Here is a 25,720-nt window from a genome sequence, read left to right as displayed (position 1 = left end):
ATTTTAAAAATTTAGATATATAGGTTTTAATAAAAATGATTTTTTTTATAATTAAAAAATATGTGTAATTTTATTTAAATTTGACAATAAAGAAATAGAAGATATTTTAAGAAAATTAAAAAAGATAGGGTAAGAATTCTTAAAAGTGAACAATAAAATATTAACATATGTGTCAATTTACTGATTAAAAGGGAAATAAAATAAAGTTTGTTTAATGTGGGTGAGAATTGAAGGACGAAGGCATGTTATTTAATGTAATTGTGGAAATTGTGGTTGTCACTTTTTGCTTTGTGCACTTCAGTGTGACAGCTCAGCCACACTCTGCTCCAGCTCTCCTGGGAATCTAATGTATCAATGCATTTCTGAATTGATTTCTATGATATAGTTTTCACGTTTTTACATTATTTTTATGTGGCTTCTTTCTTCTACTCCTTTTTCTTCGTCCCTGGTCTCCACCCGGACAAGGGATCAAAGAAGAGAGACAAGTATCTGCTGATCTCATCTGAATATATTTCTTCTCATTCTCTCTAGATTTTCGTCAATGGCTGACGAGCCTTTTCTCACTCGCTGGTCCTTTCAGGTGCCAATTCTCTATCTTTCACTCTGTTTGGTTACTGAGAAAATTTAGGGAGGATCAGAAATCGAAGTCTTGAATCGTAACCTTTTTTTTTTTTTTTTTTTATCATTGTGAAGCCTCTACTAAATTGCGGTTGGTTATTTTATTTGTTATGGAAAATTTTCGAAGTTTTCTTTTGCCTTCTTCCTTTGCCTCCACAGCCAGAGGGTTATGATGATTTTTATTGCGTTCAGATCGGATCTTATTACCATTTTTCTTGTAGTTATTTCGTTTTAATCTATCTCTCAACTTGAAGCCTAGATACGAGCGGTTTTATTTTTATTTTTTTGGTTTCGATAATTGGTGCTTATGCGATGTTGCCTGTGTGAGTGTGAATCTTGTAATGAATCAAAATGTGTGGGCAATTTATGCCTTAAATTGAGCCAATTTGTCAATATTTAGGATTTTAAGATGTTTTATGATGTCAAGTTTGGGAGAAAGAAGGAGCCCGAGAAGCACGATGCGGCAGAGAGTTCTGGTAAACCTGTGTCAAATGGGAATTCTTCAAATGGGACAGCTAATGGGGGTGGACATGTAAAAAACACATCTGACCTGGCCATTTATGAGCAGTATCGGACTCAGGTAGTTCTGATTTGGTTCCTTGGAAGGCGATGGTAAAGGTTTTTTTAGTACTTGGTTGGTTATTTTATATACTTAATTCTGTTTGATTTCAGGAACGGGGATCAGCCAACGGCAATGGGGTTCTGTCAGATAGATATGATGAGAAACCGTATGATTCATCATTCATTACCTGAAATAGTTGGATAGTTTATAATGCTTCTACCAGTAGTCTTAGAGCAAGACAATCCATACATTTGCAATCCCACCACCTTAGTTCTTAACTGCATTTATAAGTGTAGCCGGTTGAGAAATGGCAAGATGATGCTATCCAGCCTACCCTAATATACTTTGAAGTGAACTGTGGGATGAGGCCTGCAATCATGGAGGATAGATCCACTATTGTCAGGAGTAAGCAAAAAATAAAAAATAAAAAGAATATCCAGTTCCTCAAAATGAAAGAAATAGGAACACCTTAAACCTATTATTAGGTTTAGCATAGCTTCCATCTTCTTATTCGAAATTTTACTATAACCATATATGCTAACTTTTAAAAATTTCTCTAAATTACAAAGTTTTGTTACTATCTGGATCAAGAACAGCATAAGGAGCTAGACTTCTAACATTTGTTTCACACTGGATAATAGAATGGCATTTATACAAGTTGTTTCAAAGTTTTGAGTGTGATATTGATACAATATTGTGGATGTGCATCCCCAGTCATATAAGATTTGTGTCCTCAATAAATTCTGGAATAGAGGTAAATACATGTACGTTCATTTACCAGTAATCACTTGCCTACAACTTCCAAATGTAAAGATGCACAAGTCAGTTTTAATTTGTATCATCTAACTTTACCAAACTTGTTAGGTTGGTTCTCTATCATCTTCATCAACAAACATAAAGATAATATGATGACTAATATTTCATATATGAGACATATGAGAACAAACTGTTTCAAGGAGTGAAGGGACAGAAACAGATCAAATAAATGGACCATGCTTAGTATGACAAAGTAGCAATATGATGCACCTATGTCAATAGTGGTTGAAGTTGGAGTCTTTGGCATTCTATCATCTTGATGTAGATTAATCATCTTAACATGTCCTGGGAAGGACCTAATTTTTTCACTGATTATTGACTACATATGACACTACATCTTTTTGTTTTTGGTTTTCCCATGAGGTATGAAACTAGTGAAAAGTTTTGCTTCATGTGGGAACCTGCTGACAATAAATGTTCATTTGTTCAGGCAGAAGTCTCTTCTTCCTTCTTTTGAGTCTGCCGACATGCGTGCCTTAGGGGAGAGTTTAAGTAGGTAATTGAACTTCTTACTTTGGACCTGTAATATATCTGTTATTTTTGCAATCTGTATTGTGCACATGGCCAAGATTTTCATATTCTAACAGAAGATCTGAAAATTGTATACCATGCTTCCTCGCGTTATTGCCTGTCCAGGGATATCATTCGTGGGAGTCCAGATGTGAAGTGGGACAGCATCAAGGGTTTAGAGAATGCCAAACGTCTGCTTAAAGAAGCAGTTGTCATGCCAATAAAGTATCCCAAGTAGGTCTTGCTGGTGTAAATGCTCATTGACCCTGTTCACTTTGAAACATGCAGTAATTTGGAAGCTTGTATTTTTTTGTAGAATAACTAGTGTAATATGTCGAAACTGTGGTGATAGTAGTTGTGAGTCACCAATGCTTCTATCCATTCAGATAGAAGCTGATTTCAGTTGATAACAGATACCTAGTTACTATGAAGTGTCTCAACTTTTCATTTTTGGAAGATTTACTATGAACACATGAAGAATTGCCCAAAGATAATGCTTTGAAATCTTCATTTCACTATAAGCTGACCTATCCCTTCATCTAGGTACTTTACTGGTCTTCTATCACCATGGAAAGGTATTCTCCTTTTTGGTCCTCCAGGAACAGGAAAGGTTTGTGTTCTCCAAGTTTTATTATTATTTTTGGTGAACCTTTTATTTATTTTATTTTTATTTTTTAATGCTTTATTCATGTTTCCTTTTCATCTCATTACATCTGCAGAACAGTTAGTCATATTGATTGTACTTTCCTGTTTAAATTGATTATAAATCCCAATTGAATTATTTCTATTAAAAGCTAAGCTTTACGTATACTGACTCCCTTTTCTTTTTTCAACAATAACCAATGTACCACATGCTTGTGGGATCTAAGCTCCCCTTATTAAATTTGGAGCAGGCCATGTCATGAAAGGATGCGACGTTGTGAATTTTTTTTGGTGGGGGGGTGGGGGTGGAAATAATTTATTAAAGGTGCTTAAAAAACGAATGAGTGCAACCCTAGTAGATGAATACAGAGATCATCAAAGGCAAACGGCAAGAAGACCTTAGCTCATACCAAGAAAGTCTACAAAATCAAGAATGTTATTAAAGTTACAACCAAAAATTCAATTACACCAATAATACAAAGAATTAATAAAGAATTTTTTAGCACCAACTCTGAGCTCTCCACACCCTCAAAAAGACCACATCAAGCAAAGTGAAGGCAACCTCCAAAATTTTATCCATTTCTTTGCCATGAATCTTCTCTGACGACCATGTTGAGAGAGAGAAAGAAGAAAAACCTTAATTCTCATTAATGTAATGATCTACTTACAATTGAGAAATATATATATATACAAGGCTAGGAGTCCTAACTACCATACATGTATCCTATATTAACAAGGAAAGGTTATATACTATAAATACATTATATTCAACACTCCCCCTCAAGCTGGAGCATATACGTCATATGCACCAAGCTTGTTACAAATATATTTAATCCTAGGACCTCTGAGAGATTTAGTGAAGATGTCAGCTAGTTGATCATTTGAATTAACAAAACTTGTAGCAACACATCCTGATGCGATCTTCTCTCTAATGAAATGACAGTCAACTTCAATATGTTTGGTCCTTTCATGAAAGACTGGATTGGATGCAATATGTAATGCGGCCTGGTTATCACATATGAGTTTCATCTGTTCATCCTTTCCAAATCTCAACTCTAGAAGAAGATGTCTCAACCATATGAGTTCACATGTTGCCAAAGCCATAGCTCGATACTCGGCTTCAGCGCTAGATCTGGCCACTACATCTTGTTTCTTACTCTTCCAAGATATTAGATTACCTCCAATAAAAACACAGTACCCTGAAGTGGAACGTCTATCTGTGGGTGAGCCAGCCCAATCTGCATCTGTGTAACCAACAACCTGAGTATGACCTCTGTTCTCGTACAACACACCTTGGCCTGGTGTACTTTTGATATATCGAAGAATGCGGATTACAGCATCCCAATGGCTATCACATGGTGACTGTAGGAATTGACTAACAACACTCACAGGAAAAGAAATGTCTGGACGAGTAATGGTGAGATAGTTCAATTTACCTACGAGCCGTCGATATCTCCCGGGGTCTCCTAAAGGCTCCCCCTGTCCTGGTACAAGTTTGACATTCGGATCCATAGGTGTGTCTACCGGTTTACAGTCTAACATACCAGTTTCTTCCAGGATGTCTAAAGCATACTTCCTTTGGGAAAGGACCACAGCAGAACTGGATTGAGCTATCTCAATTCCCAAGAAATACTTGAGTTTCCCCAAGTCTTTGGTCTGAAAGTGGGTAAAAAGGTGTTGCTTTAGTTTCTGAATACCATCCTGATCACTGCCTGTAATGACGATGTCGTCCACATAAACAACCAGATAAATACACTGCCCCAAAGAGTTATGATGATAGAAAACTGAATGGTCTGCTGTACTGCGAAGCATGCCAAACTCTTGAACAACAGAACTAAAACGGCTAAACCATGCTCGAGGAGATTGTTTCAAGCCATATAGAGAACGGCGTAACCTGCATACTAAACCAGACTCCCCCTGAGCAACAAAACCAGGAGGTTGCTCCATATAAACTTCCTCGGCAAGATCACCATGAAGGAAGGCATTTTTAATATCCAATTGATAAAGAGGCCAAGAACACATGGCAGCCATGGAGAGAAGCAGACGAACAGAAGCAATCTTGGCAACCGGAGAGAATGTGTCACCATAATCAGAACCATAAACCTGAGTATAGCCTTTAGCAACTAAGCGGGCCTTAAGGCGATCAACCTGACCATCAGGACCAACCTTAACTGCGTAAACCCAACGACAACCAACGGTAGATTTACCCGAGGGTAAAACAACAAGATCCCAAGTGCCATTAGAGTGCAGAGCAGCCATTTCATCCACCATTGCCTGTCGCCAGCCTGGATGGGAAAGAGCTTCATGGGTGCTCTTTGGAAGAGAAACAGAGGATATAGCAGAAACAAAAGCAGAATAGGGTGAAGATAATCGATGATAACTCAAAAAATTGTAAATAGGATGAGGATTACGAGTAGAGCGAGTACCTTTCCGAACAGCAATGGGTAAGTCATTAGGAGAAGGCAGAGCCGGGGTAGGTGAAGCCGAAGGGATAGGAAGTGAGTCAGCAGGTGCCTCAGCAAAAGGGAGAGGAGCAACGACACGAGGGCGACGATGATAAACCTGAAGTGGCCGAGGAGGCATAGCATCAGGTGGGGAGACAATGGGAATAGGCAAGACTTCAGAAACAGGAAGAGACTCAGAAGTGGTGGAAAAGAATGGTGAGTCCTCAAAGAAGGTGACATCAGCGGAGATAAAGTATCGATGAGTCTCAAGGGAATAACAACGATAACCCTTCTGAAGTCTAGAGTATCCCAAGAAGAGACACTTCATGGCTTTGGCGGAAAGCTTGTCCTGTCCAGGAGTGAGAATATGAACAAAGCAAGTACAACCAAAGACACGAGGAGGAAGGAAATAAAGTGGTTGGTCAGGGAAGAGAAGGGAGTGAGGAATCTGATCATGTAAGACAGAGGAGGGCATACGATTAATCAAATAACAAGCGGTAAGAACAGCGTCCCCCCAAAAACGAAAAGGAACATTGCTATGGAGGAGGAGAGTACGAGCTGTCTCAACAAGATGTCGATTCTTGCGTTCAGCTACCCCATTTTGTTGAGGAGTATGAGCACAAGAAGACTGATGAAGAATCCCATGATGAGACATAAACGAAGTAAATGGGGCTGAAAAATATTCCCTGGCATTGTCACTGCATAACACACGAATAGAAACATTGAACTGGGTTTGGATTTCAGCATAAAATTTCTGGAAAATAGAGAATAACTCAGCTCGATTTTTCATTAAAAATAACCAAGTACATCGAGAATAATCATCAATGAAAGTGACAAAATACTGAAATCCTAAAGTAGACGCAGTCCGACAAGGACCCCAAACATCAGTGTGGACAAGCTCAAAAGGAGACTTTGCCCGATTATTCAAACGCTTTGGGAACGAGACACGAGTATGTTTCCCAAGCTGACATGACTCACACGGAAGCGACGATAAAGTGGAAAAACGAGGGACCATCTTCTGGAACTTGGAGAGACTAGGGTGGCCCAGACGATTGTGAATGAGGAGAGGAGCATCAGTGGAAATGCAAACTGCAGGAGATGAATCCGAGGTGAGGTGATAGAGGCCTTGAGACTCACGTCCTATGCCAATCGTCTTCCCCGTACTCCGGTCCTGCAAGGTCACAAATTTATCAGAAAAGGTAATAGAGCAATTAAGAGTACGAGTGATTTTGCTGATGGAAATAAGATTAAAAGGACATTCAGGAGTATAAAGGACAGAAGTGAGAGGTAGAGAAGGCAGAGGAAGGGCCAAACCAATACCTTTAGCCACAGTTTGAGAACCATTAGCTAAGGTAACATTAGGTAAAGCAGAGGTAGTAGTAATAGAGGAGAAAAGATCCTTATTACCAGATAAGTGATCAGAAGCTCCAGAATCTAGAATCCAGGGTCCAAGAGAAGATGTGTGGGTAAGGCAGGCAGAGGCATTACCAGGCTGGGCAACAGAGGCAACAGAAGCCTGAGATGCGGAAGAGCTCGGAGCTTGAGGCAGCGGAGAATCAGAGGACTGGGCCACATGGGCAGTGCGAGGAGGTCGTCCATGTAACTGATAGCAACGATCGCGAGTGTGGCCAAGTTTATTGCAATAGGTGCAATGAGGACGTTGACCTCTACCTCGGGTACCACTACGGCCTCCTCGAGAGTTAGTTTGAGAAACTAACACAGAAGAATCTGAAGTGCTATCAAATGGCAAAGTCTGAGTGGAGGAGATACGGAGGAGGCGAGCAAACACATCATCCAAGGACGGAACTGATGAACTACCAAGAATCTGATCGCGGACAGGCTCAAGATTCGGACGGAGGCCAATAAGAGTAAGAACCATGAAGAACTTGTCAAGCTGTGTTTGTTGAGCCCCAACATCAGGAGTAAGAGGCATCACAGTCAAGAACTCCTCCTTAAGAGAGGCAATCTGGCCAATATAAGTAGATAGATCCAAGTCCTGTTGGCTGAGATGGACAATTGCAGAAGCCACCTTATAAAGACGCTGGATATCATTCGTATATAATCCTTTGGCCTGAGTCCAAAATTTAAAACAAGTTTTGTAGGCCCGAAGATGAAGAAGAATCTTGGGATCAACCGATTGCCATAATACACTACATAACTGTGCATCTATCTTCCTCCACTGTACGCGGTCAACCTCAGGGATATCTGCCTCCTGTGTAATCAAGTGATCCTCATATCCTTGACCCATAAACCAAAGTTCAACAGACGCAGACCAGGAAAGATAATTGTCACTGCCAACCAATTTCTCCGAAGTAATCATAGGAGATCCAGATATAACAGCGGAAAAAATGGAATTTTTAGTAGTCATATCTACTTATCTGAAGAATGAAGTATGTTTGGATCGAAGAGAGCCCTAATACGGCTTCAGATTGCGGCGTGGCACCACCGAAAAAGGGAGACGGCCTCAGATCGCGGCGTGGTACCACCAGAAAGGTAGAAGAACACTTCCCAAGGCACGTGCAGGGATTGGAGTGGAGAAAAAGTAGTCGGAGCTTCGCCGGAAAGGCTGTTTGGAGGGCCGACGGAGACAAAAATCCCCAAAAGAGGTATGTGCAGGGCTCGGATGGGAGAACCAGGGAGGTAGGGAGGCTGGTCGGCGTCAGGCGAAGCTGGAGGAGGAGGCGCGTCGCCGGAAAAGGCCTCACGCGCCCTCACGCGCCGGCGCGTGAGATTCAGTCGCCGGCCGGAAATTTGCGCGTGGACGGCGCGTGGATGGGATTTTGGTGCCGGTGCCTTCACAAAAGTTGTAGATCTCCTCCAGGCGCTCCTTCTGGTATAGTCGGTGTCGGAAAAATACGTCGCCGGAAAAGTCGCCGGAAAAGCTCGCCGGAAAATTCGCCGGAAAAGTTCGCCGGCGGTGAGTAGTTTCTGTCGACGATCCGAATGACCGGAAAGTATTGGAAGATGGGGAAGGTGACCGGAATGAAACACGGTCACCGGAAGGTTTCCCGGAGTTGATGACACGAGAAACAAGAAAGAATTAGGTTTTCTTCCTTGGCTCTGATACCATGTTGAGAGAGAGAAAGAAGAAAAACCTTAATTCTCATTAATGTAATGATCTACTTACAATTGAGAAATATATATATATACAAGGCTAGGAGTCCTAACTACCATACATGTATCCTATATTAACAAGGAAAGGTTATATACTATAAATACATTATATTCAACAGACCAAATAAGAACTCCTCGATTGAAGCACCCATGACATATTAAAACAAGAAAATACCAAATTCCATAAATTGTAAGCCATTCTATAATGAATCTGCTCCTCATCAGTTTACAAAAGAAACAACAATTAGCTAAAAGCCATCCCTACTTAAGCTGATCTGACATATGAATTTTCTCCTAAACTAACCCCTAAGAATAGAAGCTGACCCTAGTAGGCAACCACGATACCTAAACCTCCCTCATAGGAAAGGACCCTTCCTCAACTTATCTGAACAATCTACCTCAGAAATATAGGATGGACATGCCAAAGAAAACCTTGAACAAGGGGGGCATCCATACAGAAAGTTTAGAAAGTCCTCTATCAAATGGCACTTCTGGATTGGCAATGCAGTACCCCATGTGCCAAATAACATCAAAAGAACCTGAAAGCATGGTTATCTGTTATCAATCAGTTTCATTTTAGTGGTCATATTTTATAATATATGAAAATGTAAGGATGCATCTAAATGGGTTTGTGAATATTAACTTTCCTGAAACTGGAAGCTTGTTGCATGCCTAATTCTGGCTTAAAAGTACACAAACCAATTTTTGTGTAAAGCCACAAGGATAACATTATGCCATTATACAAGATGATTCCTTGGGAAAAAGAAAGTGGTTAGCTGAACCATCTAAGGTCACTTGCTATGTTAACTTGCCTTTCCAAATTTCTCTGTCATGATGTTGCTTGATCATGCTCTTCTTCTAGGTTGAATTGTTAATTGTTAATTGAAATCTCCATTCTTTTGTTGCAGACTATGCTTGCAAAGGCTGTTGCAACTGAGTGCAAAACCACATTTTTCAATATTTCTGCATCCTCTGTTGTCAGCAAATGGCGAGGTATGTCAGAGTTGAAAGATTTTCTAATGATCATGTTTTTTGATAATGCTGTTGCTCGTTCAACCTAGCTACGAAACTGTGTCTTCTGATTAGGTTCTCTGATAGTTTTGGTCACTCATTCACGTATCAAAAAGATAAAAATAAAAATAAAAATGTTTTGTTTCTCATTCTACATATAAATGAATATTTATTTGCTGACAAGGATTATTTATGTACATAATTAGATTTTAACCGTTTCTTTCTTTCTTTCTACTTTATTTACAAAAATGTCCTTATCTTCTTCTTCTTTTTTACTTTACCTTTTTTTTTTTTTCGTTCCTTCTGTTCAGATTTTATGGTGCATTTTTTTCCTGTAGGATTATCTTCTAAGTTACATGATAGATTATAAATTTAGTTACATAATAATTCTTACAATCATCAATGCATGGCATTTGGACATTTGGATGATAATGATAATGATCCATGTCATAATGTTTAAACTGGATTGTTAAGAGGTAATAAGGCAGACAAGAATATGGAGCTCAGAAGCTGGGGTCTAAAAGGTTTCTTTGACATCAATTTCATCTACTAAATGGAAGATAAATATAGTAGAGTCATGAAGGTATTAATTTTTTTTATAAAAAAAAAATTAAGAAACATTTCCTAGCATTGAAAATGAAGGAAAAAGTACAAATGAAGGATGAGCTCTCTTTCAAAGAAGGATACAATCATCCAAATGACAAAGGAAAAGGAAGAAAAATACATCAGAACCAAAGAGGTGTCTATGTATGTGGTGCTGTATTAGTTTTAACGACAATAACTATTCCCAAAAGTATCCCTTTACATGGTTGCTCAATTAGAGAATTTAGATCTTACATTGGCTATATCAACTTTCTCTTTCAAAGTTAGTCAGCTCATCAATAGTACAAGTTTTAAAAGGTTGAAGAAGTGTTTTCTTGCGCCAGCTCTTTATTAGGATCCCAAATCTTTAATACAAAATTTCTTTGGACCTTGAGTACCGATGAACTTTAAAATTCCTAATGAATGGCATCTATATGTTGTGAGTTAAGATTTTAGGAACATGGAATATGTACAAATCTAAAACAACAATTGGATAGAGCACATGTTCGAACTAAAGTTATTGGTGAGAGAAAAGTGTTCAATTCTTTTCTACCCTCTATCTCTCTGTATTGTCATCTTCCTCTATAATTATGTATACATCCCATAGTTTATTATTAAGGTTGTACATTAAATAAATTCAAAATTTTTATATTGAGCCGCATGTACAAGGTTCATTGGACTGAAATTTATGACATAGCCACTGCATGGGATCTCAGACATTTGGAACCTCCTTTTGGAAGCATTTGGACTGGCTCCATAGAGGGTTTTTTTGGAGAACTTTGGCCTAAACTGGGACAGCCCTAGGAAATATCTGCCATAAGTATCCTGTCAAGGAATATTCATTAATTCTGATAGAAAAATGTTTTTTCCACTGAAAGGTTTGTTGTAAATTATCACTTAAGATAGGCAACCGATCAGCTTCTGTGTTTGCATCTCCATGGTCATCAGACTTCAGGACATTATCAAAACAATTTGCAATTTCTTATAGAAATCAAGATAGTAGTGCATTAGATCCTGAATTCCTGGATATAGGAATAGAAACTCCATGGAGTCCATTGAGCAATCCTAGTGTGTTTATAGCTGTTATATAGTTGTTAGTCTCCCCAGTGTGGATATGATAGTGCCCCATGTGGATGGTTTGAGTCCCACAGCAATAAGCCCAGCTGACCCAGTCCAGTGCTGTAGATTTAACCACAGGCCAAAATGAATCCTATTTAAACTATTTGTCATTTCAAGGTTGGGGGATTAACTCACACCACAAAATAAGGACCTGTGAAGCAGAATTGATTTGGGATTTTACTTTTGGCTGCCATATGTCTCCTTGGTTAGTGCCATATGAGAACAACTGAATTCAAAATACTCGATATGCCAATAATTCAGGAGAAGGATTTTCTCATGAGCATATTCTTTCTGATGTTTCCTTGTACAATTTGTATATTTTAAAGCTAGATTAACGATTGATATTGTCATGTAGTTATCATGTTGTAGCTCATCAAAACTCTTAGATTTGTGAAGTAGGGATCTTAAACTAAATGTTATAGTTTCCCCTTTCCCCCAGTATGGACATTCATGACTTTAGCTTATAATAAATAATTAGATTCCTTTGGTTTCATTGAAGTAGTCTGAATATCAACACTATCTTTAGATTTATAATCATTACTAAATGCCATAATATTTAAATATTGAAGGGAGAAACAAGTGAATGCTGCACTTCTCACTGAAAAATGGAAGTTATGTCTCTAGATTTATAATCATGACTGAATGCCATAGTTTCTAACCATCGAAGGAGAAACCAGTGAATGCTGCACTTGTCAAATGGATGTTAGGCAACTTCAACACTGCCACAAACTAGCATTATACTTACATAACATGGCACAACCATTGATACATCTAAGAATACATATCCTACATCAACAATCATAGAGAACAATTATTGTCCTACAGATGTAAAAGTAGTACTTCATCACATAAGCACAAGGAGTGACTTCACACTTGGATCAGTGGTTTCAGAGGTGGTTACTGTAACATGGTGTTATAATGGTACTATAGCATCTAATAGCATGTTATTTGAGAGAAAAAGTTGTCTTATTTGCTAAGAAAATAATAGCAATGATATTTATTTGTGTGTGTAAGGGGGATTCTGTTTGGATCCCTCTTTTTACCCCTTAGACCTCCTTTAAGTGATTTTTTTTTTAATTAACAAAATAACGTTATGGTGAATTGAGCAAATTGCCTGTCTTCTAATATGAAATACAACCCAAATGAGTGGGCTATGTAGATTTGCCCTGCTGAAATTTTTAAGCTTGAAGCTCAATCAGTAAAATCCATAGGGGTGGATTTTAAACATGCTTTTAAAAATATTTTAATCTTTAATTTTTTTTTTCATATTTTTAAACTATCAAAATGAATTTTGAATTAACAATTTTTTATTTTAGAAGTACTTTTAAACTTCAAGATAGTTGTTTAATATTTTTGATAAATAAAAATATTTTTTACAAGGCACTAAGGGGCTGAGCAGCCCCTGTTGCCCAGCGAACTAGGGCCAAATGACTTTCCAATTTTTTTTATCCATTTTCCACTAAAAAAACTTCACCTCCTAGGAGATTCTTGTGAGCTTTGTGTGTGGTTTATCCTATGGAGCTTTTAGTGGCAACAAATTGACCTTGGGAGTATTGGAGAGGAAAGAACTTGAGAGGAAGAAAGGAAAAGGTGAGGAATAATGTGGATATTGGAGGCAGGAAGATAAGAAGATGAATATTTGAGGGAAGAAGAAGGTATTTGAGAAGGGGCTTTTACAGGGTTTTTAAAGTTTGGCAAAAAATATAATTAAGATAAAATATTTGAAAATTAATAATTCGACAAAAAAAATATGGTAATTTAAAACTTTCCAAATATCTCAAAAACCCAAAATTTATTAATAATAAAAAGTTTAAAAAACTAGTAACATAATGTTATTGTTCTTTAAAATAATTATTTTTTATTTCTTATTTTATATAATTATTTATAAAAATAAAAGTAATAAAACTTTTAAAAATAGTTTTAAAAAAATGATTTTTCTCTTTAAGAAGGGATTTGAGGTGGTAGATGATATAATATTACTCAATTTGATGATCCAAGAGGAGTTTGGGGCGGTGGACAGCGGTCAACAACAGCAAGGTAGGAGAAGGTAGCATTTGTGTTTTAGTGTTGTAGAACCCAAGGTGAGAAGAGAAAAGAGAAAAAGTGACTTCTTCAATTTAGACAAAAGTGAAAACTTTTCACTTTTTCCATTCAAACAAAATTATTTTTAAAAAAGTGATAAGTTGAAAACAAACAAATATAAAAGGATGAAGTTTGAAACAGAGTTACTTGAGTAAAAAAAAAAAAAAGAAAAAGAAGAAAAAATAGTCACAATCTTCAAATAACATAAAAAAACTAAATTAATCTTTACTAAAGAAAACTACTACTAATAATCCTTTGACAAGACTATCCTCTATTCAAATGGTAACCAAACCTAGTGATGTGTTCTCTCTCTCTCTCTCTTTCTCTCCAAAAAAAAAAAAAAAAAGATCCTTGGAAACACAGTAGAGGTTCAATGTAGAGGGGACACTGTTGAATGAATAACCAAATTTTCCTGAAAAGCTTGAGCTTGTAGGATTTGGGCCCACAATGTTAATCATGTACTCTGCCTAATCTCATTTATTGGCCCTTGTCAAAACAATCAATCCCCAAAGATGGAGATCAGAGGGACTTTGAATTCAATTATTCATTTTCTTTTTCCATCTTTTCTTACCTTCTGCCCATTGGTCAAGCATCTTCATGTCAACTGCACTTGTTGTACATGACTGATTACAAAATGCTGGTAACTTCCCCTGGGGGTAAGTCTTGGTTTGGTGTTGAGTTGAAGACGTTTAAGATTGGCATAGAGGAGTTCAAAGGAAAGGTGCGTGGGAAGATTTGTGAAAGAGTCCCAAGTTCTCTTCATGGATCAGATTCGGAGGGAAAGGTTTATCTTTGCTGCTAGAAGGGGTGGAGTCTTGTTGTGGTCTAAAGGAGAGAGCTCCCTTTCGGAAGTTTTGATCGGAAGGATATAGAGACTACAGTCTGGAAATCCGTAGTAATAGAGCAGGGTGTTGTGAGAGATGCAGAGAACAAAAGATTCTCCTTGGCTTTTCCTGAAGGAAGAGGGCATGTTGGGGGTTAGAAAATTCTCGCTAGCAAACTGAGAAGTTTGGGAGTCTTTCCCTTTTCGGGGAATGGAACTCTGTTGGAAAACCCCATGCCATCTCAAGTTTCGCCAAGCAGAAGTGTGGAAAAAAAGGATCAACTGAAAAGAGACATAACAACTCTTCGGGATTGCTCAACGCCTCGTGATGCTGTTTGGTTAGAAATTGAGAAAGAGGTCCTTGATAGAAATGAGGAGTTGCTGGACAGGTGTCTTGTGGGTAAATGGGAGGGAGACATTGGCCACCTCCCCGACCTTGTCTCCTTTTGCTTCTGGAGTTTGAATTTGCAGATGAAGCGGAGAGGGTGTCTAAATTAGGGGTGAGACATTTCAAAGGAAGAAGCTTCTGTCTAGAAAGATGGAATCCTTCCGTTGGATGTCTTGAGGGAGGAGGAGGGGGTGCGTGCCTTGTGTGGGTCAGAAGTTTGGGCCTCCCTCTGCATCTTTGGGGAAGAAACCTCTTCAAGAGATTTGGGGACTCTTGCGGGAGATTCGTGGCTATGGATGAAAACACAACCGAGCGCCGGAATCTTAAATGGGCCAGAGTCCTTGTCGAAACCAGAGATTGGCAGCATCCAAGCTCGTTGCAGGTGGCTGGTTCTTCCTGTTTCGCTTTGCAACTATGGTTGGAAGAAGAACCCTGCATCTCCACTGTGCTCCCCTCCCACGAGCTCGGTGCAAGGAAGCTTAAGGATGATGAAGTGGCCCCTACACGCACTGAGGGGAGCGTGGGCACCTTGCCCTCTTCTTCAACCTCTCCGTCGCCTGAAAAGCTGCCCCCGCCGGTCTTGGGGAGTGGTGCACCTGCCTCGGACAAGACTGATGCACCTGATTTCCTTACCCAAGCCTGCGAAGAGGATTTGGGCCAACGTCCAGATGCTAAGGCCCATTTAGGCTTGGTCTGCGCTAAGACCTTCGGGCCTGGGCTGGCCAAACCTGGGCCTTCCTTTAAGGCAAACGTCCCTGCCCTTTCTTGCGTTTTAGGGCAAAGAAGCCTTGGATGCTCGTGTCTGAGAAAAAGAGCCCCTGCATCGACTCTTGCCATCGTTGAGGCTCCTCAGATGGAAGCGTCGTCGCCTGTAGCTGAGTTTTCTCTCTCCGTCGAAACCCATAACTCTCAAGGTAAGCTTTCTTTACCTCCGATCTCCTCGAGAGGGGAACTCTTCTTCTTCTACTCCTTTCTAGGATATGGGGCTTGAGAGGGAAGGGGGATCCTTTTCCAGTCTTGTGGAATTTCGCCAAGGGAGGCGGAAGCATCGCCGAATCCCTTGTCCATGATGCTTAGATGATGGGTTGACAGTGGTTCTGACTGAAGCCCCAGGTCCTGGTTTGGAAAATAATGTGGCGAAGCAGAGGGAATCGTCGACTGATCCTCCTTGTGAAGAAGGGTGGTTGGAAGAGGAGCTTTCCAAACTAACTCACTTTAGCAAAGTCTTGGGAATGCCTGTTGAAGGGCATGAAGTTGAAATTCTGGCTCTGCTTAAGAAACTGAAGCTGAGGACTGGTAGCAGCACCCTTTGCAAGAGAAGTAAGAAGAAAAAACATGCTCTACCTGTTTTGAAAGAGAGTTAAAAAGATTGGAATGTTCAGTTAGTTATGGGGGGACATCAGGGATAGCTAAAAAATCCGGTCAGAGCTCCTGTGAATTGATTCCAGTTGATTAATGAGAATTAAAATCCTTTGCTGGAATGTACGGGGGCTTAATGATATTGAGAAAAGAAAGTTGATCAAGGGTGCGGTGAGGAACCAGAAACCAGATTTGGTTTGCCTAATGGAGACGAAGGTGAAAGATATGTCTCTGCAAATGGTAAATAGTGTGGGAGTAGGAAGAAGGTCTTCTTCTCTTTTGAGATAATAAAGTCTTGGAGAAGTTGGAGGTGGAAAGCGGGGGGTACATCTCTGTTTGTTTCAGAAACTGCGCTGATGGCTTTACTTGGATGGGAGGACCCTTGGTTCATAGGAGGGGACTTTAACGCTGTAAGATTCCCAGAGGAAAGAAGGAATGCCCCAAGTCTCATAACTAATATGAGGAGATTTTCAGAGGTGATAGGGGACTTGAGGCTGAGGGATTTTCCCCTGACTGGAGGCCCTTTCACTTGGATAGGGGGTTTGAATTCTTAGGCTGCCTCTAGATTGGATCGCTTTTTGTCGGACCAATGGGAGGACCACTTTTCTGCAGTTACTCAATATGCTCTTCCTCGTCTAGTTTCTAATCACAACCCCATAGTCCTAGAAGCTGGAGGCTTTTCCTCAGGAAAAAGTCCCTTCCGTTTTGAAAATATGTGGTTGAAAATTGAAGGTTTCAAAGATCTAGTAAGAAGTTGGTGGAATGGTTACTCTATTGAAGGCTACAGTAGTCACTGCATTGCTGAGAAACTAAAAGCCCTTAAGAAGGATTGGAAGAATTGGAACAGGGAGGTGGTAGGCAATGTCTCGTTCAATAGAGTAGAGATTTTCTCCCGCCTGCAGTGTTGGGAGGCCAAGGAGAATGAGAACCAGCCAATGCTAGGGCAAGGAGGAACTTCATGTCTAAAATTAGAGTGAATGAGGTGTCTCTCTCTTCTATTGATGAAATCAAAGAAGGAGTTTGCAGAGCCTACCAGTCCCTCATCTCAGAATCTGGGGATTGGAGGCCTAGTATTAATGGCCTAAACTTTAAGGTGCTGGGGGAAGGCTTGGCCAGCAGCCTAGAAGTAATGTTTTCTGAGGAAGAAATTTTTGCAGCCTTGAGTAGCTGCTATGGTGATAAAGCCCTAGGCTCGGACGACTTCACAAGGGCCTTTTGGTTGTTTTGTTGGGATGTTGTTAAACCAGATATTTTGGGGCTCTTTAGGGAGTTTTATCTCCATGGGACCTTCCAAAGAAGCTTAAATTCCACGTTCCTTGTGCTCATTCCTAAAAAAGGAGCTGAAGATCTAAAAGATTTCAGATAGGGGGTGTGTACAAATTGCTTGCCAAGGTCCATGCTAATAGGCTGAAATTGGTGATGGGGGAGGTGATTTATAATTCTCAGCAAGCTTTCGTCCAAGGGAGACAGATTCTAGACGTTGTACTAATTGCTAGCGAGGCCCTTGATTCTAGATGGACAACACGCCGAGCCTCCTCCTTAAGATGAATATTGAGAAGGCATTTGACCATGTCAATTGGGACTTTCTTATGGATGTGATGTCCAAGATGGGATTTGGGCATAGATTGATTAACTGGATGAAATGGTGTTGCTCTACGACTACCTTCTCGATCCTCATCAATGGGAGCCCTTTGGGTTTCTTTTGTAGCTCTAGGGGATTGAGACAGGACGACCCCCTTTCCCCTTATCTTTTCCTTTTCTGCCATGGAAGCTCTTAGTCAACTGTTATCAAGTGCAAGAAATGGGGGCTTTATTTCCGGTTTCAAAGTGGGAGGAAGAGGAAGAGAGGGGTTGATTGTGTCCCATCTCTTGTTTGCTGATGATACCTTGATTTTCTGTGACGCCGATGCAGAACAGTTACAATATCTTAGCTGGACCTTTATGTGGTTTGAGGCGATTTTAGGGTTAAAAGTTAACCTGAGCAAAATCGAGGCCATCCCAGTGGGGGAAGGCATTCCTATGGAGACTCTTACCCTGGTCTTGGGTTGCAAGATTGAGAGTTTACCTACCTCCTATCTGGGTCTCCCCCTTACAAATCCACTAGGGTGTGGGATGTAGTGGAAGAAAGATTCAGGAAAAGGTTGTCTCTATGGAAAAGGCAATATCTCTCTAAAGGTGGCCGACTTACTTGCTAAAAAGCACCCTCTCTAGCCTCCCAACCTACTTTCTTTCTCTCTTTGTGATTTCCAAGAGAGTGTGTGCAAGGCTTGAAAAGTTCCAAAGGGATTTCTTATGGGGAGGAGGCGCCTTAGAGAATAGACCTCACTTGGTGAGTTGGAAGATTATTTGTGTTGCTAAAAAGGATGGAGGCCTGGGCATCCGTAACCTAGCTATCCTTAAGAAAGCCTTGGGAAGTGGCTATGGAGATTTGCTTATGAGATCCCCTATGGAAGCAAATTATCTCTAGAAAGTACGACTTTCAAGAGGGGGGGTGGTGCTCCAAAGGTGTGAGAGACCATTATGGGGTGGGGGTTTGGAAGGCCATAAAAAATGGCTGGGAGAACATTCGAACTCACTCTCGCTTCATTGTAGGGGACGGTACTAGAGTGAAGTTTTGGAAGGACGTATGGTGTGAAAATCAATCTCTAGAAAATGTTTTCCCAAACTTGTTTAATCTAACAGTCAACAAAGAAGGCTGGGTTGCTGAGGCTTGGGAGGAGGACGGAGTTGGGGGCAGCTGGTGGCTTTGATTTAATAGACACCTAAATGATTAGGAGGTGGGGGAAGTAGAAAGCTTGTTAAGCAAGCTTCATCCGTTGACTATTAGAAGAGGTGTGGATGACTTGCTTTGGTGGAGAGAAAACAAGAATGGGACCTTCTCAGTCAAGTCTTTTTATAACTCGTTCTCAAGGGGCATTAAACCTCCTTTCCTGGCTAAAATTATTTGGACGCCTTGGTTTCCAATTAGGGCTAGCTTCTTTGGTTGGGAGGCGGCTTGAAGCAGGCTGCTCACCATTGATTGCCTAAGGAGAAGTGGGTGGATCATCCCCAATAGGTGCTATTTGTGCAAAAATGAAGAGGATAAGTCACCTTCTTTTGTTTTGTGAGAAGACCAGAATGTTATGGCTTCTGATCCTCTCCCTTTTTGGGGTGCAATGGGTGATGCACTCCTCTATGAGGAGGAACCTCTTGGGATGACATGGTTCTTTTGTGGTCAAGAAAAGGGAGAAAGCTTGGAGAGTTGCCACTCTCTGCTTGATGTGGATCATTTGGAAAGAAAGGAATAGGAGGGCCTTTGATGATGTTGAGAGGAATGACCAAGAAATTAAATCCATTTTTTTGTACACTTTTGTGAATTGGGCTAGGGTGTATATAGAGGATCACACTTTCTCTTTGATTGATTTTGTAGACTGGTTAGCTACCAAGTAAGGGTCAGGCTTGTTGCCTTACTGTCTTTTGTTTTTTTTTTTTTTTTTTTTGATTGGAAACGACAAAGGCATATATTGATAAAAAGGAAAGTACAAGAGAAGGATGAGGAATCCTCCCACCAAAGAAAAACAAATCTACAATGAAACAAAAGCGAGAAAATACAAGGTAGATACAGGCAACTGCTATGAATTAGGCCACCCCAATGGAGTTGCACGCCGCTAACCAATCAAGGAGTATCACATTAAGGGGAATCCCCTTAAAAACCTTAGAACAAAAAGCCCATAGAGAAGCAAGGAAGTGAATCATGTCCCAAAGGTTCTCTGAATTCCTTGTTTTATCCTCAAAGATCCTTGCATTTCTTTCCCGCCACACCACCCATAATAAAGCGATGTTCTTTTGTTCCTTGGTATACTCCGTGTATACTCTTTCTTTAGCCTCTTTGGCTTTTAATGAAATTTCCTTTACCTATCGAAAAAAAAAATGTACTCTAACACCCTCTCTCACATGAAGCCTCTGTTTTTAGGCTTATACATGGACTAAATTAGGTAAATAAACATGTGGTGGTAAGGTTTTGAATAGATAACATCCCACCAAACAAGGCCTTGATATCATGTTGAACAAACAATTTTCCTAAAAGGCTTAAGCTTGTAGGATTTAGTCCCACATTGTAAATCATGTACTCTAACACTAAAGACACGAAATTCACAAATAACATGGCAAGATGTGATTGATTACTGGAAACCAAAAAAGGAAACTAATGGAGGTACCCTTACTGATAGTATCACATAAATTGACAAGAAAGTAACAACTTCTCTTGTTTTGCTTTTTATATTGGTAATAAATAAGTGAATCAAACCGTTTTCAATGTATTATTCAGCCAATAGGGTCATGTTTATAGCGTAAAATTAAGTTTATAAATCAGATGAATGGGATCAGTTATCCGAAATTTCTCATATAACCACTTATATATGATGACCTGAAATTTCTCATATTAGCCTGTCCACATGATCTTCAGTCCCTTTTGTTACATGCTTTGTTTATATATATCTTAATTTCTTGTCAATTATATGATGTCCAAAGTCAATTTAACAGCCTACATTTTTTTGATAGGTAATTCAACAGCCTACATGATACATTGACCTCCTGCTTTGCACATAAAGTGATGAGACCTTACCCCCTCACCACGCACCACCCCCCGCCCCCCAAATATTTGACAAATAGCACTCTTCTAATCCTATAAGCAAACTAGATAGTTTATGATATCTGATATGCATCCTTTTCTTAGATGATGGACTGTCAGCAAGTTATGGTGGGAGTGTATCATTCCTTTATGTTTTTGTTTATGTAGGTGATTCAGAGAAGTTAGTGAAAGTGTTATTTGAGCTTGCTAGGCACCATGCCCCTTCAACTATATTTCTTGATGAAATTGATGCGCTTATTAGTCAACGTGGTGAAGGACGCAGTGAGCATGAAGCAAGTAGGCGGTTGAAAACAGAACTACTCGTACAGGTGATCTTTAATCTTTTCTCTCTTTTTTTATTTATTTTTATTTTTATGTGATCACATCAATATCAATATATATGAAATGCATGACCTTGTCAAACTCAAACATAGTCAAAGCCTCATGAATAATAGGATATCCTTGTATTACAATTTTGAAAATCCTGTTTAGAAAGCTCATTTCCTTTGTTTCTTTTTCTTGGATGTTGTTGTGAAAAACAAGTTCTAGAGGCATGAAAAATCAATAAAACTGAGGATAAGTTTTAAAAATACCTTTTATGGAGAAGGAAACACATCGTCCTTAAAATTAAAGCTGCTACATTGTATTTGTGTAATGGTTACATTTCAGTTAGGAAGAGTTCTGAGTAACTACATTCATAATCCTACTATTATAATTCATTTGGTTTTGAAGGTGCTTGTCCTGGACACTAACACTTGCTTTGAGTCTCCTTGTGTAGGTTGTTTATGTACATAGTCTTTATTGATTCTACTTATTCCAATTAGACTCTAATTGGAGCTTGAAGACCTCTAGGGCAAAGGAAGGCCTCAGAGTGTAGCTCAACAATAATGCCTTCTAGCAATTGAACCAAAAGGTTTTGCGTTTGAGCTTCTCTAATATTTAAGTGGTCTAGGGTGTAAAGGGAGTGGACCCATGTCACCTATGGTTTGCTTTGTTGTTAGTTGGGATAAATGTCTTACCACCGAGTTGGATTCCCCATTGTCAAAACAAAAAAGAAAAAGGAAAAATGAAAAAACTTCTATGGTAAAGAAATAAATTAGAAGGAAGCAATTTTCTTTTAATTCATTGTCATGAAAAATGCAAAAATAATAATCGAGTTCAAGCTCTTTCTTCTTTCACATTCCCCATTTTCTTTGTTACATTAACAAGCCAATCCATACTTGTATTTAGATCATTTGTGCATTTACCTAAACGCGATATACTAGTCATTATGCATTATTTTTTAGTTAGTGAGTATAAATTATGTGGCAATCATAGATTTAAATATCATCTAACATTGTGATATGCTAATTTTAATTATATCTTGGATATGTAGACAAAGCTTTTAAAAGATAAAAAACATATTTTTGAGATGATGATATCAGCAGACATATCAACTAGAGATGGGCATTTTCTTTTTAACTTCCACCTTTTCTTTTGCACTGCTGCAGTAAAAATCCAAGAACTATTAATAGAATGGGTTATGGAATATCTAATAGGTTAAGATACCTGGAGCAATTTTGCAGTGACTACCAATCATGAGCTGTTATCTATTATAACAAGAACTTGATGTGGTAATGACCTGTTGCAGTGGTGTAGCATGTTGTACTTTGAAATGTTCATGTATTTGGATGTTAAAATTAAATAATTGAATGGTGTTTTACCGGAATATTATCTACAGGCTTGGTTACGGAGCTTTCTACCCACTGTATATAACATACTTGTTATGCTTGAACTTGATTTGGAATATTTTAATTCTAAATTGATCATTATTATCTGTTTGTTTTTTTTAGATTTCATGGAAATTTTCACTTTTTGACAATCAATTTCCAATTTTCTAGTTTAAAATAACCATTGATATTCATATTGATGCCCTGATATTTTATGAACACAGACCATTTTACTGTTGATGTCAACATCTTTTCTTCCTTAAATTGATCTTATTGCATCTCATCTCACAGATAACTAACTCTGAATATTTTTTATTCATTGGAGATGAATCAAATATCACTTCAACTATACTTTCTCAGAAATTGATGACTTGGATTAGATTGCAGATGGATGGTTTGACAAAGACAGATGAGCTTGTTTTTGTTTTAGCAGCAACAAATCTGCCATGGGAATTGGATGCAGCGATGCTCCGTCGCCTTGAAAAGAGAGTATCCTTTTGATGGGTCAAATCATACTTTGTTTCAGATGGCATTTTTAACTTTCTGTCAGAAAGTTCTAGTTTACTATATATATGAGAGAGAGAGAGAGAGAGAGATTAAGAAGTTGCAGTTTATTGTTTGTGTTTATATAGGTGGGTGTGTGTGTGTGTGTGTGTGTGTGAGAGAGAGAGAGAGAGAGAGAGAGAGAGAGAGGGAGGGAGGGAGGGAGGGAGAGCTTGTGTATGTATGTGTACATGAGGGAGAGTGAAATGGATTAAAAAGCTCTAGTTTGTTTGTGTCTCTGTGTGTGTGAGAGAGAGAGAGATGTTTTTTATACTACACATGTCACCAATTGCAATCACTTTCTCATGTCAAGTTCACTAATTTATGCACAAATGAAGTTATTGAATGTGATCAGCTTCAAAATTTGGGCAACCAACTTCACTTAGTTTTGGTACAGGATATGATTGGATTGGATGTTAGGTTCCTGAAACTTTTTTTCCCTCTTGCCATTCAATTTGTTTTTCAGCATTGAATTTTGTGTGTGCTGACATTTTTCTGTGTAATGAAGAAAGAGATTTTGCAACTAGAGTTCATATTATTTTATGTATTGAATGATTTTTCTTTAACCTTGGTCAATAAGATCCTTGTACCCCTTCCGGAACCAGAAGCAAGAAGAGCCATGTTTGAGGAGCTCCTGCCATCAGTACCAGGTGAGGAGAAGCTTCCATATGATTTGATGGTGGAGAAGACTGAAGGTTATTCAGGTTCAGATATTCGGTTGTTGTGCAAAGAGGCGGCCATGCAGCCTCTGAGACGGTTAATGGCACATCTTGAAGATAAAGCAGAAGTGGTTCCAGAAGAAGGTATGAACTTTTCAGAGGTTATACTACATGAAATTGAGAAATTTATAGACATGCTAATTATAGCAGTTTTCTTATGCTTGTTATACTTTTCTTTCCTTCCTGAAAGGGGAATAATAGAAGGAAAAAAGAAATACACCATAAGTCACACCCACATGCATGCATTCAAGAAGAAGTCTACACCCTTATATTTCTATGTTGTAATTTCTTTCTACTCGCTGCTAGATTTCTCTTAGGAGCTTTTGTGTCTAGATTCAAATTAATTACTATTGTAGTGATTGCTTTCTACTTGCATACTCATATCACAATTATAGTAATTTCTCCCTACTTGCTGCTAGATTTTGTTTAGGAGCTTTGGTCTCTAGATTCAAGCTTTCATAAACCACCATGGATTAATTCCACTGCTGAAATTTCTAGGGTTTAGCAGAAGTAAAAAATTTAGAAACTTCAATGTTTGATAACAAAATTTGATCAACTTCCACTGGTTTATTCCATTCATATAGTGGATGAGGTAAATATTTTCGAGCTCAATCAAAGTATAGTATCTGCAAATTACTTTCCACCCCTGGAATAACTCAAGATAGAATTTATAGGTCAGGTTGTAGAATATGATAAAGCATCTCACTCTTTTGTTACCGTAAAACTGATTGTTTACATTGTGATTTTGACGGCCAATCTGTGTGTGTGTGTGTGTTGCTTGTTTTGATGGCTAATCTGTGTATGTATGTGAGTATTGGTTCCTCAGGAGAAAAACCTATGCTATTGTCATATATGACCTTTCAAAGGCAAATGTAAAAAAGTGAGAGGGGATCTATAGATGTGGCTTAAGTGGATTCAGCCCTGCTGTTTGCATAAAACACACCAGTTGGTACCATATATTGGAAGACAACCATAATTTCTAAAATGAAATTAAAGTGAATCATTATGGACCTAGCTTATCCATGATGAATAACTACATGCCTGCAGGTTATCTACTTATTTATTTATTTATCATTTTTTTTTTCTTTTGTATTTCTAAATTCCCAATAGACCAGTGTATATGTCCTTTTTCCTAAATGTTCATATGCCTCAACATGGTTCATATTCAACACCTGTGTTGCTCAGTTGATTATGATGATGGGGTTAGGGTTCCTTGAGCAACTTGAATCTGGAGAATATTGAAAACGAGACAACAATTGTTCTGCCCTCAATATGCATCCCACCAAGTCTTAAATTGTCTTATAGTCTTGCCTTTAGTATGCCATCTGGTTAGGATTCTTTTATTTCTTTGAACATTTATTCACGTTCCTTCATGTCTGCTGATTAAATTGGCATATCAACTTCCTTAATGAAATCATGTAGAAGTACATGGGCTGATATGGTCTCATCCACTTATATTATCATCAGATAAATAAACTTTCCCAATACTGTTAATGCATTGTAATTATATGTCTATTTCAATTTGTATGCCAGTATCCTTGGTGAGCCTGATAAAATTCTATTTTCCACCATCTAGACATACAGAGCATGCATATCTTTCTTGTAAAAACAGGATTTTTCTAATGCTTTCAAGTAATTTGCACTGAGAGATTAGTTATTGGCTTACAGAGCTGCCGAAGGTGGGACCAATCAAACATGATGACATAGAGACGGCTTTGAAGAACACAAGACCATCTGCTCATCTCCATGTCCACCGTTATGATAAGTTCAACACTGATTATGGCAGTCAAATACTCCAATGAGACGCATAAACTCTTTTTTAACTGTTATACTTTCTTCCGGGGCCAACTGATTCACCATATTATTTTTCCCACAATATGTGGTGATGGACAGTAGCGGTTATGGTTTTTATGTTTGTGATCTCATTGTTTTTTAGACTCTGAATTAGCCTATCCTCATTGATTTCGAATGATCTCGATCAGGATTGTGAACAGGTGTTGCTCCAGATGCCAGGTTGCTTTATTATTATAAAAAAAAATTGAAATTCATGTTTAATCCGAAGGAAATAGT

At 38.8% G+C, this 25,720-nt stretch overlaps 1 protein-coding gene across 3 annotated transcripts; it reads left to right on the top strand.

The window, feature by feature from the left end:
• The first annotated feature begins 361 nt into the window (after positions 1 to 361).
• LOC117923509 (katanin p60 ATPase-containing subunit A-like 2) lies at positions 362 to 25,705 on the top strand. Of its 3 annotated transcripts, none has more exons than XM_034841831.1 (11): positions 362 to 580; positions 1,019 to 1,201; positions 1,291 to 1,346; positions 2,427 to 2,492; positions 2,633 to 2,740; positions 3,050 to 3,116; positions 9,615 to 9,699; positions 20,848 to 21,008; positions 22,776 to 22,877; positions 23,512 to 23,734; positions 25,319 to 25,705. In XM_034841831.1, exons 1-11 carry the CDS (start codon positions 542 to 544, stop codon positions 25,450 to 25,452), a joined length of 1,224 nt encoding a protein of 407 aa, XP_034697722.1. In that variant the 5' UTR covers positions 362 to 541; the 3' UTR covers positions 25,453 to 25,705. The 3 variants fall into 3 exon arrangements, with proteins under 3 accessions (XP_034697722.1, XP_034697724.1, XP_034697723.1); XM_034841833.1 differs by having other exon boundaries at positions 363 to 580; positions 1,046 to 1,201; XM_034841832.1 differs by having other exon boundaries at positions 363 to 580; positions 1,019 to 1,198.
• The last annotated feature ends 15 nt before the right edge of the window (positions 25,706 to 25,720 follow it).

This window comes from Vitis riparia, chromosome 10, assembly GCF_004353265.1.
Source record: "Vitis riparia cultivar Riparia Gloire de Montpellier isolate 1030 chromosome 10, EGFV_Vit.rip_1.0, whole genome shotgun sequence".
Lineage (NCBI taxonomy): Eukaryota > Viridiplantae > Streptophyta > Magnoliopsida > Vitales > Vitaceae > Vitis > Vitis riparia.
Note: the sequence above shows the minus strand (reverse complement) of the source record. Positions and strands in the feature narration are given on the sequence as shown.